This window comes from Suncus etruscus, chromosome 5, assembly GCF_024139225.1.
Source record: "Suncus etruscus isolate mSunEtr1 chromosome 5, mSunEtr1.pri.cur, whole genome shotgun sequence".
Lineage (NCBI taxonomy): Eukaryota > Metazoa > Chordata > Mammalia > Eulipotyphla > Soricidae > Suncus > Suncus etruscus.
This window is the reverse complement of record NC_064852.1, coordinates 16,885,470-16,902,700: the sequence shown is the minus strand read 5'-3', so window position 1 is coordinate 16,902,700 and position 17,231 is coordinate 16,885,470. Positions and strand designations below refer to the sequence as shown.

The window sequence follows — 17,231 nt, the reverse complement described above, 5'->3', positions numbered from 1 at the left end:
ATAGCACACGCTCTATAAAGAGAACTTTAATATTTGTATAAATAGACCGCAGTATTACCAAAAATCTCAACCATGGAGCCCAGGAGACAGCTCCTGACCCTGGGCCTGACCACTGGCAGGCAGCGAGTGACCAGACCCTGTCCTGCCTGGTCCAGGCCAGGTCTTACAGGTGCTGGGAAGGAGCCCCCCTCCTCAGGAGTGGGCCTGCTGCCGACCTCTTCTGTTATAAAAATAATGCCAGCAGGAGTGGCCGGCGAATGGGCAGCAGGGGTGCTGCTCTATCTCTGCACGTGGCGCACGAAGGCCTGCACCAGCTGGATCAGGGGTTCCTGGCTCTCAGTGCTGGCCTTGGACGAGGAGCTGCACTTGCCCTGAGGCGAGGGGAGGACCCCAGTTGCAGGGGAGCTGGGGGTACCACGGCGGAAGTAGCGGGAAAGGCTGGAGAGCAGCGTGCTCTGGGGGAGAGGAAGTGGCTGTGAGCCCTGATGCCCCCCACCCCCCACCGGCCACTCCTGATCCCACCCCTCCCGCCTCCCTACCACCAACCCTACCAGCTCGGAGCTAAGCTCCTGCCTCATGCGCTGCTTGTCCCGGGATGGCACGGCCGGGTCCCGCAGGTAGCGCATGGCCTGGGAGATGAGGAGGTAGAAGCAGTTCTCCATGCTGAACATCAAGAGGGCCCTGCAGGAGAGACAGGTCGGGCAGTGTCTGGGCCCCCACCCAACGCAAGGCCCGCCCCACCACACCCTGGAGGGTGCCCCTTACTTCAGTGTCCTGCTCCCGTCCGCCTGCGTGCTGAGCCCGACAGCCTGTGTTAGAGGCTCCTTTTTCTTGTCGAGCTGTCAAGGGGGAGGGAGGAGCGTGGGGTTCAGGAACTGCTTGGTGAGGCCACAGAAGTGGTGCCCAAGGCCTGTGGTACCCACTCACCTCTCCAAGCATGTTGAGAGCCACATTAACCGTGGCCAGCAGGGTGCCAAAGGATGGGGCCACTTCAGAGTCAAAGGTGGGAGTGGTGAAGCTCAGGGCAAACAGGAAGTTGTACTCGGCCAGGTCCAGGGACTGTCAAGGAAGACATGCACAAATGCTTGAGGGCATGATCAGGCGCACACACGGCAAAGCATCTGGCTCGAGCAGGAAAGGCAGTGTGGCACCTGGTCCAGCAGGATCTGGCAGACATCAGGGGTGAAGTGGCGCAGGGCCGCCAAGGTCCTGCAGAGGATCTTAAGGAGGGCGTATTGGACTGCGTGTAAGGCCCGCTGCTTCGAGGCCTCTGTGTCAGCACTGGGTTGCTTAGACGAGGTGGACAGGGTGGCCAATTGCCGCTGTAGCCGGGGGCCGGCAGCTGAAGGGCGACCGTTCCCATTTTTGTTCTGGAGATTTGAGAAATGGCCGTGAAGGCAAAGGCACACGGAGGCCAGCAAAAGGACCCGTGGCCCAGCCCGTCTTACCTGCAGGTAGTGTTGCAGCATCTTGCGGCTGTGCAGCAGGGATGTGCAGGCCTGGCACAGGTAGCACAGGTTGACCTGCAGCAAACAGGGGTTCTGATGTGCCTGATCTAGAGACCCTGCACTCTGCTTTAGCACACCCCGCCCACCTCGACCACTTCCCCATCTGACAGGAGAAAGCGATACTTCATTAGGAGCCCCAGGCCTGCTCCTCCAGAGGCTACCCAAGGCCTCAACAGACCCAGGTTCTTTGCTGTTGGAGGTGGAGCTCACCAGGGGTGCTCAGGGGTCCAGTGGTCACTCCTGACATTGTGGGCCTGACAAGTCAGTGTTTGGAGCCGAGCAGAGCAGGGATCCAACTCTGCGCTTCGTACATGACAAACATGGGCTCCATTCTTTTTGTTTTAGGGGTCACACTCCTGGATCTATGATCAGGGGTCACTCCTGGAGCTTGAAGGGACCATATGGGTCCTGGGATGGAATTCAGGCCAGCCACATGAAGGCAAGCACTCTTACCTGCTGTGGCTCTTGCCCCAGCTTCATCTTTTTGAATTAGGCCTTGGGCCGGGAGCCTCAGTGTTTGTATGTGTGCTGGGACCCAAAGAAGTGTTTAGGCATGCTAGCCAATACCCCATCTTGGGCTGTCAGTTTGGACCTGGAATTAAGTTTGTTTCAGGAGGGGGGCCACACCTGGCTGTGTTGCTAGAGAGGCTTTCTCCTGGTCTGGAGAACTGCATAGTGTACCAGAAATGGAAACTGGGTCAGTCCTGTGCAAGGCAAGTGCCCTCCCTGCTGTATCATGGCTCCAGCCCGTGAGATATAAGTCTTTGCCCTGTGGCAAAGGGCAGTTGTATCCCAGAGCAGTAGTAAATCCCAGTATGTGTTCCCCAGTTGAAGCCCCACCCAGAGGGGTCTACAAGGCAGGGGCACATGTCTCAGGGGCCCATGCCCAGCCCAGCACACCTGGACGTCCCGCATAAGCTGGGGCAGGTGGAAGCGCCACTCCTTAGTGAAGTTGGATAGCTGCAGGATGAAGCCCACTGTGTGATCAGCCTCCTCCAAGCAGGCCACACTCTGCACCGTCCTCACCGCATTGAGGCACTGGATGGGAGGCAGGATGGGGGACATGAGCCTCACGGCCACTACTGTCCTCCCAGGTGGCACAGGGGCTGGGAGCACCACAGTGGCCCACACAGCTGTCACAGGCCGCCCACCTGTAAGGTGCGCTCCTGATGCACCCCCAGAAAGTCCAAGGCCTCGGTCAGGAAGTTGTAGCGCAGAGTCTTGAGAAGCCGCTCCATCAGGGACATGGACAGGCGGTAGACCCCTGGCCACGACGGCACGTCCACCAGAGACTTCCGGGAAGTAACTGTGGCCTGTGCAGAGGAAGAGCAGGCAGGATGAGGACACCAGAAGGCCAGGCCATGGACAGAGATGTGTGTGGCTCCTCACGGTGGACAGAAGGCAGGAAAGCCACCGGGGCCTGAGGTAGCAGACTCCCTGGGAAAACAGCTCCACCAGGACAGGGGACACTGGCACCCACCTGTCCTGTGCCATTGCTGCTGAGCTGGTACACGCTGAGGAGTGGCAGGCAGATGCTCTGGATGATGCCGGCTCCTGCCACGGCTGTGGCACCCTAGAGAGCAAGAATAGCATGAGCCAGCGAGGACGCGGTGAGGGGCCGAGCCCTGCCCTGCTCTGCCCTGTCCTGCCCTGCCTACCTGCTGTGTGCGGGCCAGCGTGAGCAGCAGGTGCAGGGACGCCTCGGTGAAGTGCAGGTTCTGCTTGAGGCGCAGGCTCACCTCCAGTGCAGTGAAGAGGGTGGGCAGGATGGGCAGCCGCCGGGTCACCTGCAGCCACGAGTCACCGTCCTCATCCACGTCACACAGCTCCTTGGCCAGGTGCAGGCCCAGCACACACACCTGCCAAGGCCAGGGCAAAGAGGGGTGAAAAGGGAGGAGACAGCATAGGGGCGTAGGGGGTCAAGAAGTAGACATGGCCTGACTCGATTCCCCCTGGTCGCCAAGTGAGTACAGCTTAGTAGAACTCAGTTCCAGGAACCAGAGCCAGTGCCTGCCGAGCAGACCCCATCTCAGTGACCCCTGCCCAGCTCAGTGTCCAGAGCTCCATGTCTGTCCTCCCAACCTCCAGCACCTCAGACATGGTAGTATGTTTTGTTCCAATGTATTTCTATTTTAGTCACACCCAAGGATGCTCAGAAGTTACTCCTGGCTCTGCACTCTAGTAAGACCCAGCAGGCTGGGGGGGACCACATGAGATTGTTAGTGATCAAACTCAGCTAAGGTGCATACAAGGCAAACATCCTACCCGCTGTGCTATGGCTCTGGCCCTGTTATTCCAGTATATTAAAACTGTCAAATGAGGGCCCGGAGAGATAGCATAGCGGCGTTTGCCTTGCAAGCAGCCGATCCAGGACCAAAGGTGGTTGGTTCGAATCCCGGTGTGCCATATGATCCCCCGTGCCTGCCAGGAGTAACCCCTAAGCACCACCGGGTATGACCCAAAAACTAAAAAACAAAAAACAAAAAAACAAACAAAACTGTCAAATGAGCACATTTCAGACACAGGCTTCAGTCGGGCCCTGCAGTAAAACAAAGTAGTGCCCTGGACTACAGTTTCCCAGGAGGAGAGAGCTGCCTGCACGCCTAGCCTGGCTCCCCATTCTGCAGGAACACCAGCCTCTCTTGGGGTCCCGCATGCTCTCCACACTCAGTCCCTGGGCCAGCCAGAGTCCTGCAGGACACATCAGGAGAACATGCACGACACTTTGTGGCACATCCCCAGCCTTTCCCTGTCCCAGCAGCTGTAGTTCCCAGAGTGGGAAGACAGGCACTCTCTAGTGGAGCTCACCCCATCACGCTGGTCCTTAGAGCGTGTCCGGGAGCTGTCGTCCGTCTCCATGCTGTCTTTGTCCTCGGTGCTGCTGCCAGTAGCCAGACTCTGACGTGTCTGGTCGAAGAGTGCAATCAGCTGCTCCTGGAGCGCCCCACATACGCTCAGCACCAGCTCTGAGTACTGGGGAATGTCGCTCACTGTGGGGCACAGGGGAGGAGTGGCCGTGGGCAGGGCACAGGACGGAGGTGAGCAGAACAGGGAGGGGAACAGGGCTCCTGTCCCCAAAACAAGCCTCACAGGAGTGGAGTGCCCCACCTTGGAGCCTCACCTCGCAGCTCCTTCATCTGCAGCACAGTGATGAAAGCAGAGAACACCCTGGCCTTGGTCTTCTCCATGAGCTGCTGGTCGGCCTGCAGCACGGCCTCCAGGATCTCAGTCAAGGGCCCCAGGATTTCGTCCACAGACCCCAACTCTCTACCACAAGACGGAGGAAAGGCCTCACAGAAGGCCCCAAGTGCCTATTCCCCAGCCCGGGGCGCCTGGGGGCTCTAAGACTCACCCCTTCCACTGGCGGAGCAGGACAAGTAGCAGAGTACATAGCATGGAGCCCAGGTGCAGGCAGTTCACAGAGCCTGGGACCAGGAGCTGCAGGGAGGCAGTGGGCGGGTCAGGCAGGGCAAGGCGCAGGACAGATGCCCTTGTTTGCTCCTGAGGAAGCCTAGGGGGTGGGGGCAGAACTACAGCCAACCTCTGCAGCCCGCTCACTGCACCCACTGCAGCCTCAGCACTGATCGTCCTCACTGGGGGAACAGGAACCCCCAGACACACTTACTAGAACCTTGGTCCCATCAAGAACGTCCAGGAAGAGCTGGCGGCGCACTTCAGAGTCCGTCAGGTGCAAGATCTCGGCCTGCAGAATGGGAAAGTGGCCGCTGGCAAACACCTCAATCTTATACTGCTGTTAAGGCTTGGAGGGGGGCACTATCCAGCAGTGCCCAGGGCTTACTCTTGGCTCAGCACTCGGGACCATATGGGTGGGGTGCCAAACGTGGGCAGCCACAAGCAAGGCAAGTACCCTCCCTGGTGTACTATCTGCTCCGGCCCGCCCAGATTTGAGAAGCTAAGAAACGTGGTGCTGTCAGTCAGGCAACATCTCATCTGGGTCTATTTGGGGCCTGCACCCAGCAAGACAGCAGGAGGAAGGCCGGGCTCTGTTGGGGAACCAGGTGGTACTTGGGTGGAACCAGGACTTATGTGGGCAGCCTGCTGCGCTCTCACCAGGGCAGTTAGATCTTTGCTTGGTGTTTTTGGGCCACACCAGTGACGTGCAGGGCTGATTCATGGCTCTGCACTCGGGGACAGACCGTCCCAGTCAATATGCAGGGTTCCCAGACTTGCCCGGCAGATCCTGCTCTCATTCCCTATGCTTAGCATCCTCCCTCTAGGCACACCCCAGGCTCCTGTCCACTTCTGGCTTGTGCCTGCCCAGATGACCTCCCGGGGGCAGTCAGGTCTTAGCTCCTAGATACGAGGGAGGCCCCACACGAGGCCTGCCCACTTCACCTGAGAACCAACCCACCTTCCCATCCTGCTTCTCCCAGGAGCATGGACCAGTCAGCCTTCCTTCCTCCCTCCTGCCTTATTCACACCCTAGTCCCCAGTGTCTGGTAAGCCTCCTAACGGATGAACTATGGGTATTCTGGATTTAATAGAAGACCATGGCGAGATTTCCAGAGCATGATTCCAGACCTGCTGCTGGCCAGGGCCTACAAAGCTGCAAACAGGGAGTTCCTGGAGGCCAGGCAAGATCTAAGAAACTGGGTCTTACTGTGCGCTTTGATGGCAGGGGCCCTAAGGCACTGACACTACCTTGCTTATAAGAGTGGCCTGGTTCTGGGGAAAAGACTCACAGGAAACAAGTGAGTGGGGCTGGAGCCATCAGACAGCAGGGAAGGAGCTTGCCTTGCAAATAACCAATCCAGCTTGTTTTTTTGTTGTTGGTTGGTTTTTGGGTCACACCCAGCAGCGCTCAGGGGTTATGAACCACCGGCCTTCTGCATGCAAAGCAAACGCCTTACCTCCATGCTATCTCTCCAATCCAGGTTTGATCCTAGATGGTTCCCCAAACCCTACCAGGAGTAGATTTTTTTGTTTTTGTTTTTGGGCCACACCCGGCGTTGCTCAGGGGTTACTCCTGGCTGTCTGCTCAGAAATAGCTCCTGGCAGGCACGCGGGACCATATGGGACACCGGGATTCGAACCAACCACCTTTGGTCCTGGATCGGCTGCTTGCAAGGCAAATGCAGCTGTGCTATCTCTCCGGGCCCAGGAGTAGATTCTTGAGTGCAGAGCAGGGATAAACCCTGAGCATTGCCAGATGTGACCCCAAAATAACAACAAAAAGAAGACATGAACACATGCTTGGAATAAGGAAAATAGAATGGGCTAAAGCTATTAATGAGGTCAAGATACTGATCTGGATTGCTCGGAGAAGAACAAAGAACTTTGGTTAGAGTAAGTTCTTACTACACAGTGATGATATTCAACTACCAAAAAAGATAAGGGGCTGCAGCAATAGGGGGGTACTTGCTTTGCATGAGGCTGACCTGAGTTTGAACCCTGGGATAGATACCATATGGTCTACTGAGCACCTCCAGGAGTGATTCCTGAGTGCAGAACAGGAAGGAGCACCACTGGGTATGGCCAAAAACAAAACATCTTGGGGGGCAGAGAGGCTGGAGTAAAAAGCATAGCAGACAGGGTGTTTGCCTTGCACGCAGCCCACCTGGGTTCAATTCCTGGTATTACATATGGTCCCCTGAGCCTGCCAAGAGTATTTTCTGAGCGAAGAGCCAAGAGTGACCAGCTTGCAAGATCTCATATTCCTGGCACCACACATGATCCACACACACACACTGCTTGGGGTCACTCCTGAGCATAAAACCAGGAATATACTGAGCACTGCAAACCAGACAGAAAATTTCCACTGGCAAACTTTTCCCAGTGTTAACTGAAAACACCAACTCGGGTGCACAGAATGATCTGTCCCTTCCCTCAGGAGGCCAAGAAGTAGTTTCCAGAACATGTGAAACCTCTTGAGAAATAGCTGCTTTAGTTGGTAAATATGGAGCTGGTGCCCGCAAGGCCCAGGGCACAAGGCCCATGGGAACCCCCGCAGACTAGAGATGAGTCCCAATGCCCCCCCACAAGCACACATAGCCACGGGAGCTCTGGTGACTTTACCGCACCCAACAGGCTTTAGCTGGGCTTTCTCACGCAGACAACCCTATGAGTCAAACCTGGGGCTCCCGCACCAACTCCCGCCTCAGCCCAGGGCCTTACGTGGCTGGTGGCAATGATGAGCAGCATCCTCCAGGCCGAGACGAGCATCTGGTACTCGAAGGAGAAGGCGCAGCTGCTGCCTTCCGTCTGCGCCGTGTGCACCGCCAAAGACCGCACGTAGCCTGACCAGTAGGTAAATCGCTCCTCACGGGAGAATCTCAGCAGAGTGTCTTTGAGCGACTGGTCCAACGAGCCCCTGGGGAGGCAGAGGGAGAGAGACAGGTGAGGCCCAGCAGGCAGCCTGGGCCGTGATGGGCGCAGACCCTGGCCGAGGCAGAAAAGGCGACCTCACATGGGCATAAAGGCAGGTGGCTCCAGGGGCGCTCCACTGTGGGGGGCTCCTACGTCTCTCTCAACATAATGGGCTAGGTGAGGCCTGTTCCAGGGTTCCTCCTCCAAAAACTCCCGAGCACACGGAGCTGGCGTCCCAATAACTCTCTGACAATCATAAACGCCATCAATGGAGTGGCCAGGAACATGCTCAGTGGCCTCCACAAATGGCTCCACACCGGCTGTCACCCCTGCCTTGGTTCCCAGTCCTAGGCCAGTGGGCTGCCATGGTCCTGTCGTTTCCCCTCCGCCTCCACCCCTGCTGCCTTCAAGTGTGAATGAAAATCCCCAAAAGGCAAAGGACTCACTTAACTACATAGTAAAGTTCCAAGCAAATGATCTTCATGATGAGAGCACAGGTTTCCAGGACACTGGGCTGTGGGGGCCAAGTGGTAGGGTGGGGGAGCAAAGCAGACATGGGTCACCAGGGGACTTTTCCATGAGGGACCCCACCTGTGGGAACGGGAAGGCACATGCCCCCTGGGCTATGAGGGAAAGCCTGAGCCCAAGAGCAGGGAAAAATCTCTGAGGATGGAACCCCGATGCTGAAAGCTGACTCGCTCACCACTGGCACAGTGGGTCATGCACTGCCCCCTACCCACCAGCTTACCTCGGATGTTTCTGAAGGAGGAGAAAGAGTCCCAAATAGTGGGCTGGTGAGATTCTCCCAAAACTTGGGTCTGGAAGGGACATTGGTGCTGGGTATAAGACATGTTCCCTCACAGTTTGCTCCTCTCCTCCCTTCTCGAGCCCACAAGCTCCACATCAACACCCACAGCCAGCTCGCCTAGTCCCATAGAAATGCAGCCATTTCCCAAAACTAAATGACACCTGCCTCCCAACTAAGGGAAGTGACTAACAGAAATTTCACTGTCCTCCCCAAAGGCACAGATGCTGAAGGTCAAGGAAGGCAGTGGGAGCAATAGCACAGAGGGAAGGGCATTTGCCTGGCATGTGGCCGACCTGGGTTTGATCTCCGGCACCCCTTAGGGTTCCCCAAACCTGCCCTGAGTGATTCCTAGGCGCAGAGCCAGAAGTAGAGTCAGAGTGTTGCCAGGTTGGCCCCAAAACAAAACAAAAACAAAACAAGGACCAACAACAAACAAAAGATAACTGGGGGCTGGTTGTCAGGTCCCAGACTGGGGCTAAGCCCCTCTTTAGTGGCGTCTACCATTTCTCAACAACAGTGGCACTGAACAAGCCTCACCAAAAAGAAGGAGTTAACAGAAGGCACCCAGGGACCCCATGGAAAAGGCATCATCACGTTCTAGGACAGATGGCTCCTGGTGGTAGGCATATAAAGGGGGAATTGGTCACCTAGTCCATAAGTACCACATGCTCTGGCCTCACTGCCATGTTACCCAAACTAGACCCAAAAAGTAAAGAGTCAAATGCCCACACGGAGCCAGAGCTCCGTGACTATTCTTTGTGATCACCCAGCCAGGACTAGTATCTCAGGAGGGAGCTCACTTGGTTCTGAGGACAAGCATGGCGCTATCGCGCCGGTCCTGCCACAGAGCATGCAGGAAGGAGATGGCGGCACGGTGCAGCAGGGGCGGGCACCAGTAGCGGTCCTGCTGCTGAGTGTCAATCAGCTCCAGTACCACGTGCAGGCAGCTCCAAGTGCCAAGGCTGAATTCCTGGGGGCAGGCAGGAGTCAGCGTGGCAGAGGGCACCCCACCCCATGCCCCAGCCCAGGAGCACCTTTACCTTTGAGCCGTCAGCACTGTCCTTCACCTCCAAGTTGAGAAACAGTTCGATGAGGCCCGGCTGTGTCTCGACAGCAACTGTGAGGAATTCCAAAATCATGACTTTGATGCGCATGTCCTCAATCTTGCTCTTGAGGCGCGTCAGGAAGGCATCGCGAATGGCTGCGGCGTCATTGCCTAGGCAGGCATACACCGACATCGGGGCCACCTGGTGAGGGACATGGCTGATAGCATTGCTTCCCAGACACACGCAGCAAGAGCTCTCTGGGCCACAAGGAGACCACAAGCTAACACTGCCCAATGAGGAACAGTGGATAGTGATGGCACCCAAGGAAGAGTATAGGAGGGAGAGGACGTGTAGAGCAATAGCAAATTGGTAGGGGGTTTGCCTTGCATGTAGCGACCCAGAATGAACCTTGGCATCCCAAATGGTCCCCCGAACCTGTCAGGAGCAAAATAGGACAGGAGTCAGAGAGATAGCAGAGCAGAGAGGGTATTTACCTTGGGCTTGGCTGACAAGGGTTCAATCCCTGGTAACCCATAATATGGTCCCCTGAGCCTGCCAAGAGTGACTGCTGAGCACAGAGCCAGGAGTGCCACCAGGTATGGCCCAAAACAAAAACAAAACAAAAAAGGACACAGGGCTAGAGGAATCAGGGTGTTTTGGTTTTGTTTAGAGGTCACACCAGGAAATGCTCAGGGGTTACTCCTCACTCTGATCTAAGGGATCACTCTGGCAGTGCTCAGAAGACCATGTAGAATGCTGGAAATCAAACCCCAGTCAGCCATGTGCAATAAAAGTGCCTCCTGGGGCCGGAGCGGTGGCACTAGTGGTAAGGCGTCTGCCTTGCTTGCACTAGTCTAGGACAAACCGTGGTTCAAAACGTGGTTCGATTCCCAGAGTCCCATATGGTCCCCCAAGCCAGAAGCGATTTCTGAGCGCATAGCTAGGAGTAACTTCTGAGCATCACAGCTGTGGCCCAATAACCAAAAAAAAACAAAAAGTGCCACCGCTGTGCTGTCACTCAGGCCCCTGGAAAAGCATGCTTGTACACAGGAGAACAAGGTTCAATACCCAGCACTCCAGCACTGCTCCCCAAACACCACAAAGATCAGTGAGATCCAAATGCCTCTCTCTCTCTCCCCTTCTTTTTCTTTTCCCTCCCTCCCTCAAATAAAGATTAAATCATAGCAAAGACCAATAGTATCATAAATTGCTAATCTTTCCTGCAAGACAATTTGGAAAGGACACATACAAATCAAATCTCAGGGGCCAGAGAGATAATACAGAAGGTAGGGAGCAGTCTTGCACCTAAACCTGGGTTAGACTCCTGGTACTCTCTGTGGTCACCCAACCCAGCCAAACTTGATCCCTGAGTGCAGAGCCAGAAGCAAGGACCCAATTTGTTTTAAGATGAGGCCAGGGCCCGGAGAGATAGCACAGCAGCATTTGCCTTGCAAGCAGCCGATCCAGGACCAAGGGTGGTTGGTTCGAATCCCGGTGTCCATATGGTCCCCCGTGCCTGCCAGGAGCTATTTCTGAGCAGACAGCCAGGAGTAACCCCTGAGCACCGCCGGGTGTGGCCCAAAAACCAAAAAAAAAAAAAAAAAAAAAAAAAAAAAAAAAAAAAAAAAAAAGAAAAAGAAAAAGAAAAAGATGAGGCCAGGGGTGGCGAGGTGGCGCTAGAGGCAAGGTGTCTACCTTGCAAGTGCTAGCCAAGGAAGGACCGCGGTTCAATCCCCCAGTGTCCCGTATGGTCCCCCCAAGCCAGGGGCAATTTCTGAGCACTTAGCCAGGAGTAACCCCTGAGCATTAGATGGGTATGGCCCAAAAAATCAAAAAAAAAAAAAAAAAAAAAAAAAAGGGGCCAGGCGGTGGCGCTGGAGGTAAGGTGCCAGCCTTGCCTGCGCTAGCCTAGGACAGACCACGGTTCGATCCCCCCTGAGTGTCACAGGATGTGGCCCAAAAACCAAAAAAAAAAAAAGATGAGGCCCAAAACAAACAAATGTTAACTGCAACACTGTACATATATATTGGGGGAGGGGGGCACACCCAGCAGTGCTCAGGGATTACTCTTTTGTTTGTTTGTTTGTTTCTGGGCCACACCGGTGACTCTCAGCTCAGGGGTTACTCCTGGATATGCGCTCAGAAATGGCTCCTGGCTTGGGGGACCACATGGGATGCCAGGGGATTGAATCGGCGGTCCATCCTAGGTTAGCCACATGTAAGGCAAACACCCTACTGCTTGCAGCACACTCCAGCCCCTGTAGAATGCATTTTTAATTTACCTGGGTAATTTTTCCCACTATTACAAATAGTGCATCACTGGCCTGAGCCATAGTACAGCAAATAGGGGACTTACATCACAGGCAACCCACCTAGGTTCAATCTCTGGCATTCCATATGTTCCCTTGAGCCCAAAAGGAGTGATCCCTAAATATGTGGCTAAAAGTAAGCCCTAGGGCCACGATGGCAAACTATGGCACTGGTGCCAGCGGTGACACAGGAAGGCCTTGCAGCTGGCACGCTGGAAGGTCTGCAATTAAGATATGCAGCGCGTTACTCATATTTTTAGATACTAAAATCTTGTTATTAAAGTGAAAGGTAAAATAAATTTTTTCCCTGCAGCTTCCTGAGGACTTGCCCTTAATGCCCTAGACCCCCACCCCTTTCTAAATCCTAAAAACCTTGCCCTTGACCAAAAGATATATTTTAACTGTTGAGCTTCACGAGGACCCCACCCTTCCTAAATTCTAAGGACTTGCCCTTGACATTTTAACTGTTGCAAAACTTATAACCTGTTATCTAAATCTTGCAAAAATGTAACTGAGCAAATGTCAAGTGTACCACCCAACTACCCTACTATAATTTTCCACTGAAAAGTTATATAAAGGCTTGTTAAATCTGGTTGGGCCCTCATCCTCTGGCTCATGCTAAGCCACATTGGGAGCCCCGCATATGTTGACATAAATAAAACCCCTTGCTTTTGCATGGTCTCTGCCTCTTGGAGTCATCAGAGGAGTGCATGTGGAATTCCCAACCTTATCAAAGATTTAATTGATGTGCTGGCACTTTTGAGGAAATTTTTTGTTTTTGTGTGGCACTTTGGGCACTCGGGCTCAAAAAGGTTAGCCATCACTGTCTTAGGAGCTGGAGTGGTGGCGCAAGCGGGAGGGTATTTGCCTTGCACCTGGTTAACCTAGGGCCAACCGCAGGTTCGATCCCCTGACATCCCATATAGTCTCCCAAGCCAGGAGTGATTTCTGAGTGCATAGCCAGGAGTAACTCCTGAGCGTCATTGGGTATGGCCCCAAAACAAAAAACAAACAAAAAAAGAATGCATTATACAACCAATCCAAATAAATGAAATCAATGTGCCTAGAGAAAAAGATTATGACAAAGCCCATCACAGACCGTGCATAGAGGGAAACTTCTCTATCAATCCCCATAGACACTTCAATGTATAAATAAAAATAAAAAGGAATCAGAGCAGTAAGTGCTAGCCTGGTCACAGAAACTCTTGAAATGAGGAAATAAAAATTCTCTGAATTGTTTTAAAATATCTCAAAATCTTACAATAGATATGGAATATGTTTGTAGTCAGGAAAAATAAAACTCCTAAACACAATGTTACCTTCATCCCCCATTCTTCCTTTGTAACCATACCTGCTTGTAAGACCAGCCCATTTCTGGGAGGGGTCTTGGGTAGCTAATAAAAAGGTTTGCCTCAGGGGCAGGGGGAGATTTATTAGGAGATTGGAAGAGATTCAACAAGAGAGAAGCAGGAGGAGAGAGAGATGGCTGAAAGGTTGGATGCAGGGCTGATGATATCCATCACAAAAAGTTAGGAGAGAAGCCACACCTGTTGGCTAGGGCCTTGAATAAAGCTGATGTCTCCTGAAACCTGACTGATGTGATTCTTCTTCCACAACCTGAACCCTCAGACCCATTGGCTGAAGGGGGTTGCAGACGCGTGACCTGGGCGGGCAGAGAGAGTCCTCACCCCCCACCTCTCCATCCCATCACCATCCAGCCCCATCCAGGGCTGCTATTCAACACATAATTTGTGCATCAATGTGAGGATGTGCGTGTCTCCAAGTCAGACGGGGCCATGTAGATGGTGCAGAGGACTAAGAGCACAAGCTGGAGTCAGAGCAACTGAGATAGCAGGGAAGGCATTGGACTTGGGTTCAATCCTTGGCACCATATCCAGCCCCCCCCCCCCCCCACCAAGTCCACTGGTAGTAATTCTTTTATTATTTTAGGGGGGAACACTTGGCAGTGCTCAGGACTTACTCATGGCTCTGTGCTCAGATATCCTGGCAGGTTTGGGGGACCACCTGGGATGCAAACACGGGTCAGCTGCATGCAAGGCAAATGCCCTACCACTGTGCTATTGCTCCAGCCCCTGGTAGTAATTCTTGAGTGAAGAGTCAAGAGTAAGCCAAGGACCACCAGAGGACTCCAAAAGCAAAATAAGAGGACATGTTCTACTAGGGGTCAGAGGTTAAACCTGGTTCAATGCCTGGTGCCTACTATGAGCCATCAAGCACTGCTAAGAATAACCCTGAGCACAGAGCCAGGAGCACCCAGAGAACAGCTGGATACCCAAGAAAGGCAGGGGATAAATGTTTTGCTTTGCAAATATAAGTCCTGGATTTAATGCCAGCACATCATGGTCCCTGTGAACCATGAGAAGTAACCCTCCACCCAGGCATCAAGTTAAAAGTAGCAACTCCCCACCAAGTACTGCCAAGTGCTGGCCCACAAATAAAATAAAAATCAGAAATGTCCAAGATAGCAGCTTCATCTGGGAGAAGCAGGAATAAGTGAAAGCCCAAAACCATCATCCTGGGGATCTGCACGGTTTTGCTGGCTCTTACCGTGGCCAGACGTTTGAGCAGCTGGATGGCCAGACGAGGCAGGGCGGGATCATGCTTGTGGTAGATGTACTTGGCAAGGACTGCAATGAGATTGTTCCCGTGGGCACCTGAAGAAGCAATAGCATAATTTTGAGAAGGAGCAAGCCTCAATCAAGCACTTCTCTCATTCTGAATTTATATCTGTTTGGGGGCCCTCCGTGGTGCTCAAGGAACCCTTGTTTCCTGTACATGAAACATCTACCACAGGGCTGAAGTGATAGCATAGTGGGAAGGGCACTTGCCTTGCACATGGCTGACCCAGGTTCAATCTCTGATATCCCACAGGGTTCCCCAAGCCTGCCAGGAATAATTTCTAGCGCAGTGCTCAGAGTAACCTGGGTACCACCAGATATGACCTCAAAATAAAAAAAAAACAACATTTGCCCCAGTCCTTTGGGGCATCTCCCTGTCAGAGCCCCACTTCTCTCTTTTTTGTGCTATGTCAGGGATCACACGAAGGGCACACTCATGCAAGTTCTGCCACGTAGCCATACTCCAGCCATGGACTAAGTGCTTTGAGAAATTGCTAAGGGGACAGGAAGGAAACATACTTTAAATGCAAAATGCAGGAATCTGGGTTTGCTCCCTAGCATAACATCCTCCAAGTAACTCTGAATGTGGTCGGAGTGAATCAGTAAATGATCCAGCAGCCAGTCCATAGGGGAGGCAGAATGTGGGAGTGAATAATTTAACCTGGGGCTGGAGCAAGAGCACAGCAGGGAGGGCACTTGCCTTGCAACAGCCAACCCAACATCCCATATGGTCCCCCGAGCACTTGGGAGTCATTTCTAGCAGAGAGCCAGGAGTGACCTCTGGGCATTACCGGATGTGGCTCTCCCACACTCACACAGAATAAAAGCAATTTCATCTAGTAAAGAGGAGAAAAGATATTTTTCCTTCTAGCAAGTAAGTTGAAAAATGACCTGAAATTGAAATGCTGCAATGAAATGCAAGGATCATCAATATCCCAAATAAATAAAGCTGGTGTAGGTCTAAACATATAACCCAGAGACCTTAAGATGAAAAAAAGTTTCGAAAGGGATGAAATGAGTCACTACCCATACTTAGTCAAGTATTTTCTAGCCAGTCAAGGTGTAACGTCTAGGACACCGGTATAAAGCAGGAAATGTAATGTGAGTCCCCGGCCCCTTGGCTGTAAGTGGCTGGCTACCAGGTCACACAGCAGGGAGCTAAGGGCGAAACGAGGAAGGCTAACTTTAAACATGCATTGTTTGGGGCTGAAGCAGTAAGATTGCAGATAGGATGCCTGCCTTGCACACAGCCCACCTGAGTTCAATCCCCCACATCTCACATGGTTCCCCAAGATCACCAGGAGTGCAGAGCCAGGAGGAACCCCTGAGCACTAGTGGGTATGACCCCCAAATCAAAAATAAACATCACGGGCCCGGAGAGATAGCACATCAGCGTTTGCCTTGCAAGCAGCCGATCCAGGACCAAAGGTAGTTGGTTCGAATCCCGGTGTCCCATACGGTCCCCCGTGCCTGCCAGGAGCTATTTCTGAGCAGACAGCCAGGAGTAACCCCTGAGCACCGCTGGGTGTGGCCCAAAAACCAAAAAATAAATAAATAAATAAAATAAACAAACATCACCTTCTTGGGTCTTTAAGTCACACACATCAGCAGTAGTCAAGGACTACTCCCAAAGCTCAGTAAGCAGGGATCATACAGTGTCGCTGGGGTGTCTATATGCAAACATCATTCCAGCTTGCTGAGTTGCTTAAGACCCTCAACATGCATCCCTTTCATTTGCTCTTGTGGTGCATTTGTTTGGGGAGCACAACCAGCTGTGCTCAGGGCAAACACCTGCCTCCCTACTTAGAGGTAACTCAGTGGTGATGGGGGACCGGCCTCAGGTTCCCCACTGTAGCTGGCCTCTCAGACCTTGAAGACGCCTCCTCTCTGCTATCTGCCATCAACAGGAAGCAGAGGTGAGAGAGGCTCTTGTTTCCAAGCACAGGCAGCTATGCCAATGACCTCACATAACTGGCCAGAGAAACACCATAGGTTTCTGGTTCACTGGGAAGGCGGGAGTGGGAGGGACCACCTACCATGCTGGGTGAGGGCCTGCTCGAGTGGGGACACCACATTGGAAGGAGGCTTCAGCCGAATGACATTGTTGGTGACAGAGAACGCCAGCTTCACCGTCTTGATCAGCAGCTGGCCTTGCCCATGGCCGTCCACTCCATCACTAGGGTGTCAAAGACCAAAGTTGCTTGAGATTCAGCGTCACAACTGAGCTGTCCTCCGGAATCAGAGCCTGACCATAAGCCCAGAGCCAAGAGCTCCTGCAGAGTCCTGCCACCACCACCACCCGAGGTTTGCTCTGGGCTGTCTTCGGGGCTGCCCATGGGGAGGGGGCACAGAGTCCTACCTTCGGTGTTGCACACCCATCACCATGTCAATAGTGTCCACCCCAATGCCCATGATGTTGATGACAGTCTGGCCAGCTTCCGTGTAGGCCAGGCTGCAGATGCACAGGGACTGCAGGCTTGGGATGTGACTAGGAGAGAGACACACCCAAGTTAGGCAGCCCACAGGCAGAGGTGTCAAGAGTAGTCAGAACAGTCTAACAGCACTGACAAGATCCAATAAACTGAGCATGCGTA

The 17,231-nt window shown here is 53.4% G+C and overlaps 2 protein-coding genes across 2 annotated transcripts in view; one reads left to right on the top strand and one right to left on the bottom strand.

Moving 5' to 3' along the window:
* Positions 1 to 11: 11 nt before the first annotated feature.
* The window catches only part of NUP188 (nucleoporin 188), a 59,856-nt gene continuing 42,636 nt past the window's right edge, over positions 12 to 17,231 (bottom strand). Inside the window, exons 23-44 of the mRNA XM_049773986.1 lie at positions 16,997 to 17,125; positions 16,674 to 16,813; positions 14,567 to 14,673; positions 9,684 to 9,890; positions 9,444 to 9,613; positions 8,584 to 8,653; positions 8,282 to 8,349; positions 7,644 to 7,839; positions 5,134 to 5,211; positions 4,861 to 4,946; positions 4,630 to 4,775; positions 4,317 to 4,498; positions 3,167 to 3,367; positions 2,989 to 3,081; positions 2,660 to 2,821; positions 2,409 to 2,546; positions 1,449 to 1,523; positions 1,152 to 1,370; positions 928 to 1,059; positions 766 to 839; positions 552 to 681; positions 12 to 455 (exon numbers count right to left, since the gene is read on the bottom strand). Of these exons, the coding sequence (XP_049629943.1) occupies positions 279 to 455; positions 552 to 681; positions 766 to 839; positions 928 to 1,059; positions 1,152 to 1,370; positions 1,449 to 1,523; positions 2,409 to 2,546; positions 2,660 to 2,821; positions 2,989 to 3,081; positions 3,167 to 3,367; positions 4,317 to 4,498; positions 4,630 to 4,775; positions 4,861 to 4,946; positions 5,134 to 5,211; positions 7,644 to 7,839; positions 8,282 to 8,349; positions 8,584 to 8,653; positions 9,444 to 9,613; positions 9,684 to 9,890; positions 14,567 to 14,673; positions 16,674 to 16,813; positions 16,997 to 17,125 (2,980 nt within the window). The 3' untranslated portion in view covers positions 12 to 278. The remainder of the gene's footprint in view (positions 456 to 551; positions 682 to 765; positions 840 to 927; positions 1,060 to 1,151; positions 1,371 to 1,448; positions 1,524 to 2,408; positions 2,547 to 2,659; positions 2,822 to 2,988; positions 3,082 to 3,166; positions 3,368 to 4,316; positions 4,499 to 4,629; positions 4,776 to 4,860; positions 4,947 to 5,133; positions 5,212 to 7,643; positions 7,840 to 8,281; positions 8,350 to 8,583; positions 8,654 to 9,443; positions 9,614 to 9,683; positions 9,891 to 14,566; positions 14,674 to 16,673; positions 16,814 to 16,996; positions 17,126 to 17,231) is intronic.
* Positions 7,958 to 17,231, top strand: part of ZER1 (zyg-11 related cell cycle regulator) — a 253,222-nt gene continuing 243,948 nt past the window's right edge. The window contains exon 1 of the mRNA XM_049774015.1: positions 7,958 to 7,967. The gene's annotated coding sequence lies outside the window, so the exon portion shown is untranslated. The remainder of the gene's footprint in view (positions 7,968 to 17,231) is intronic.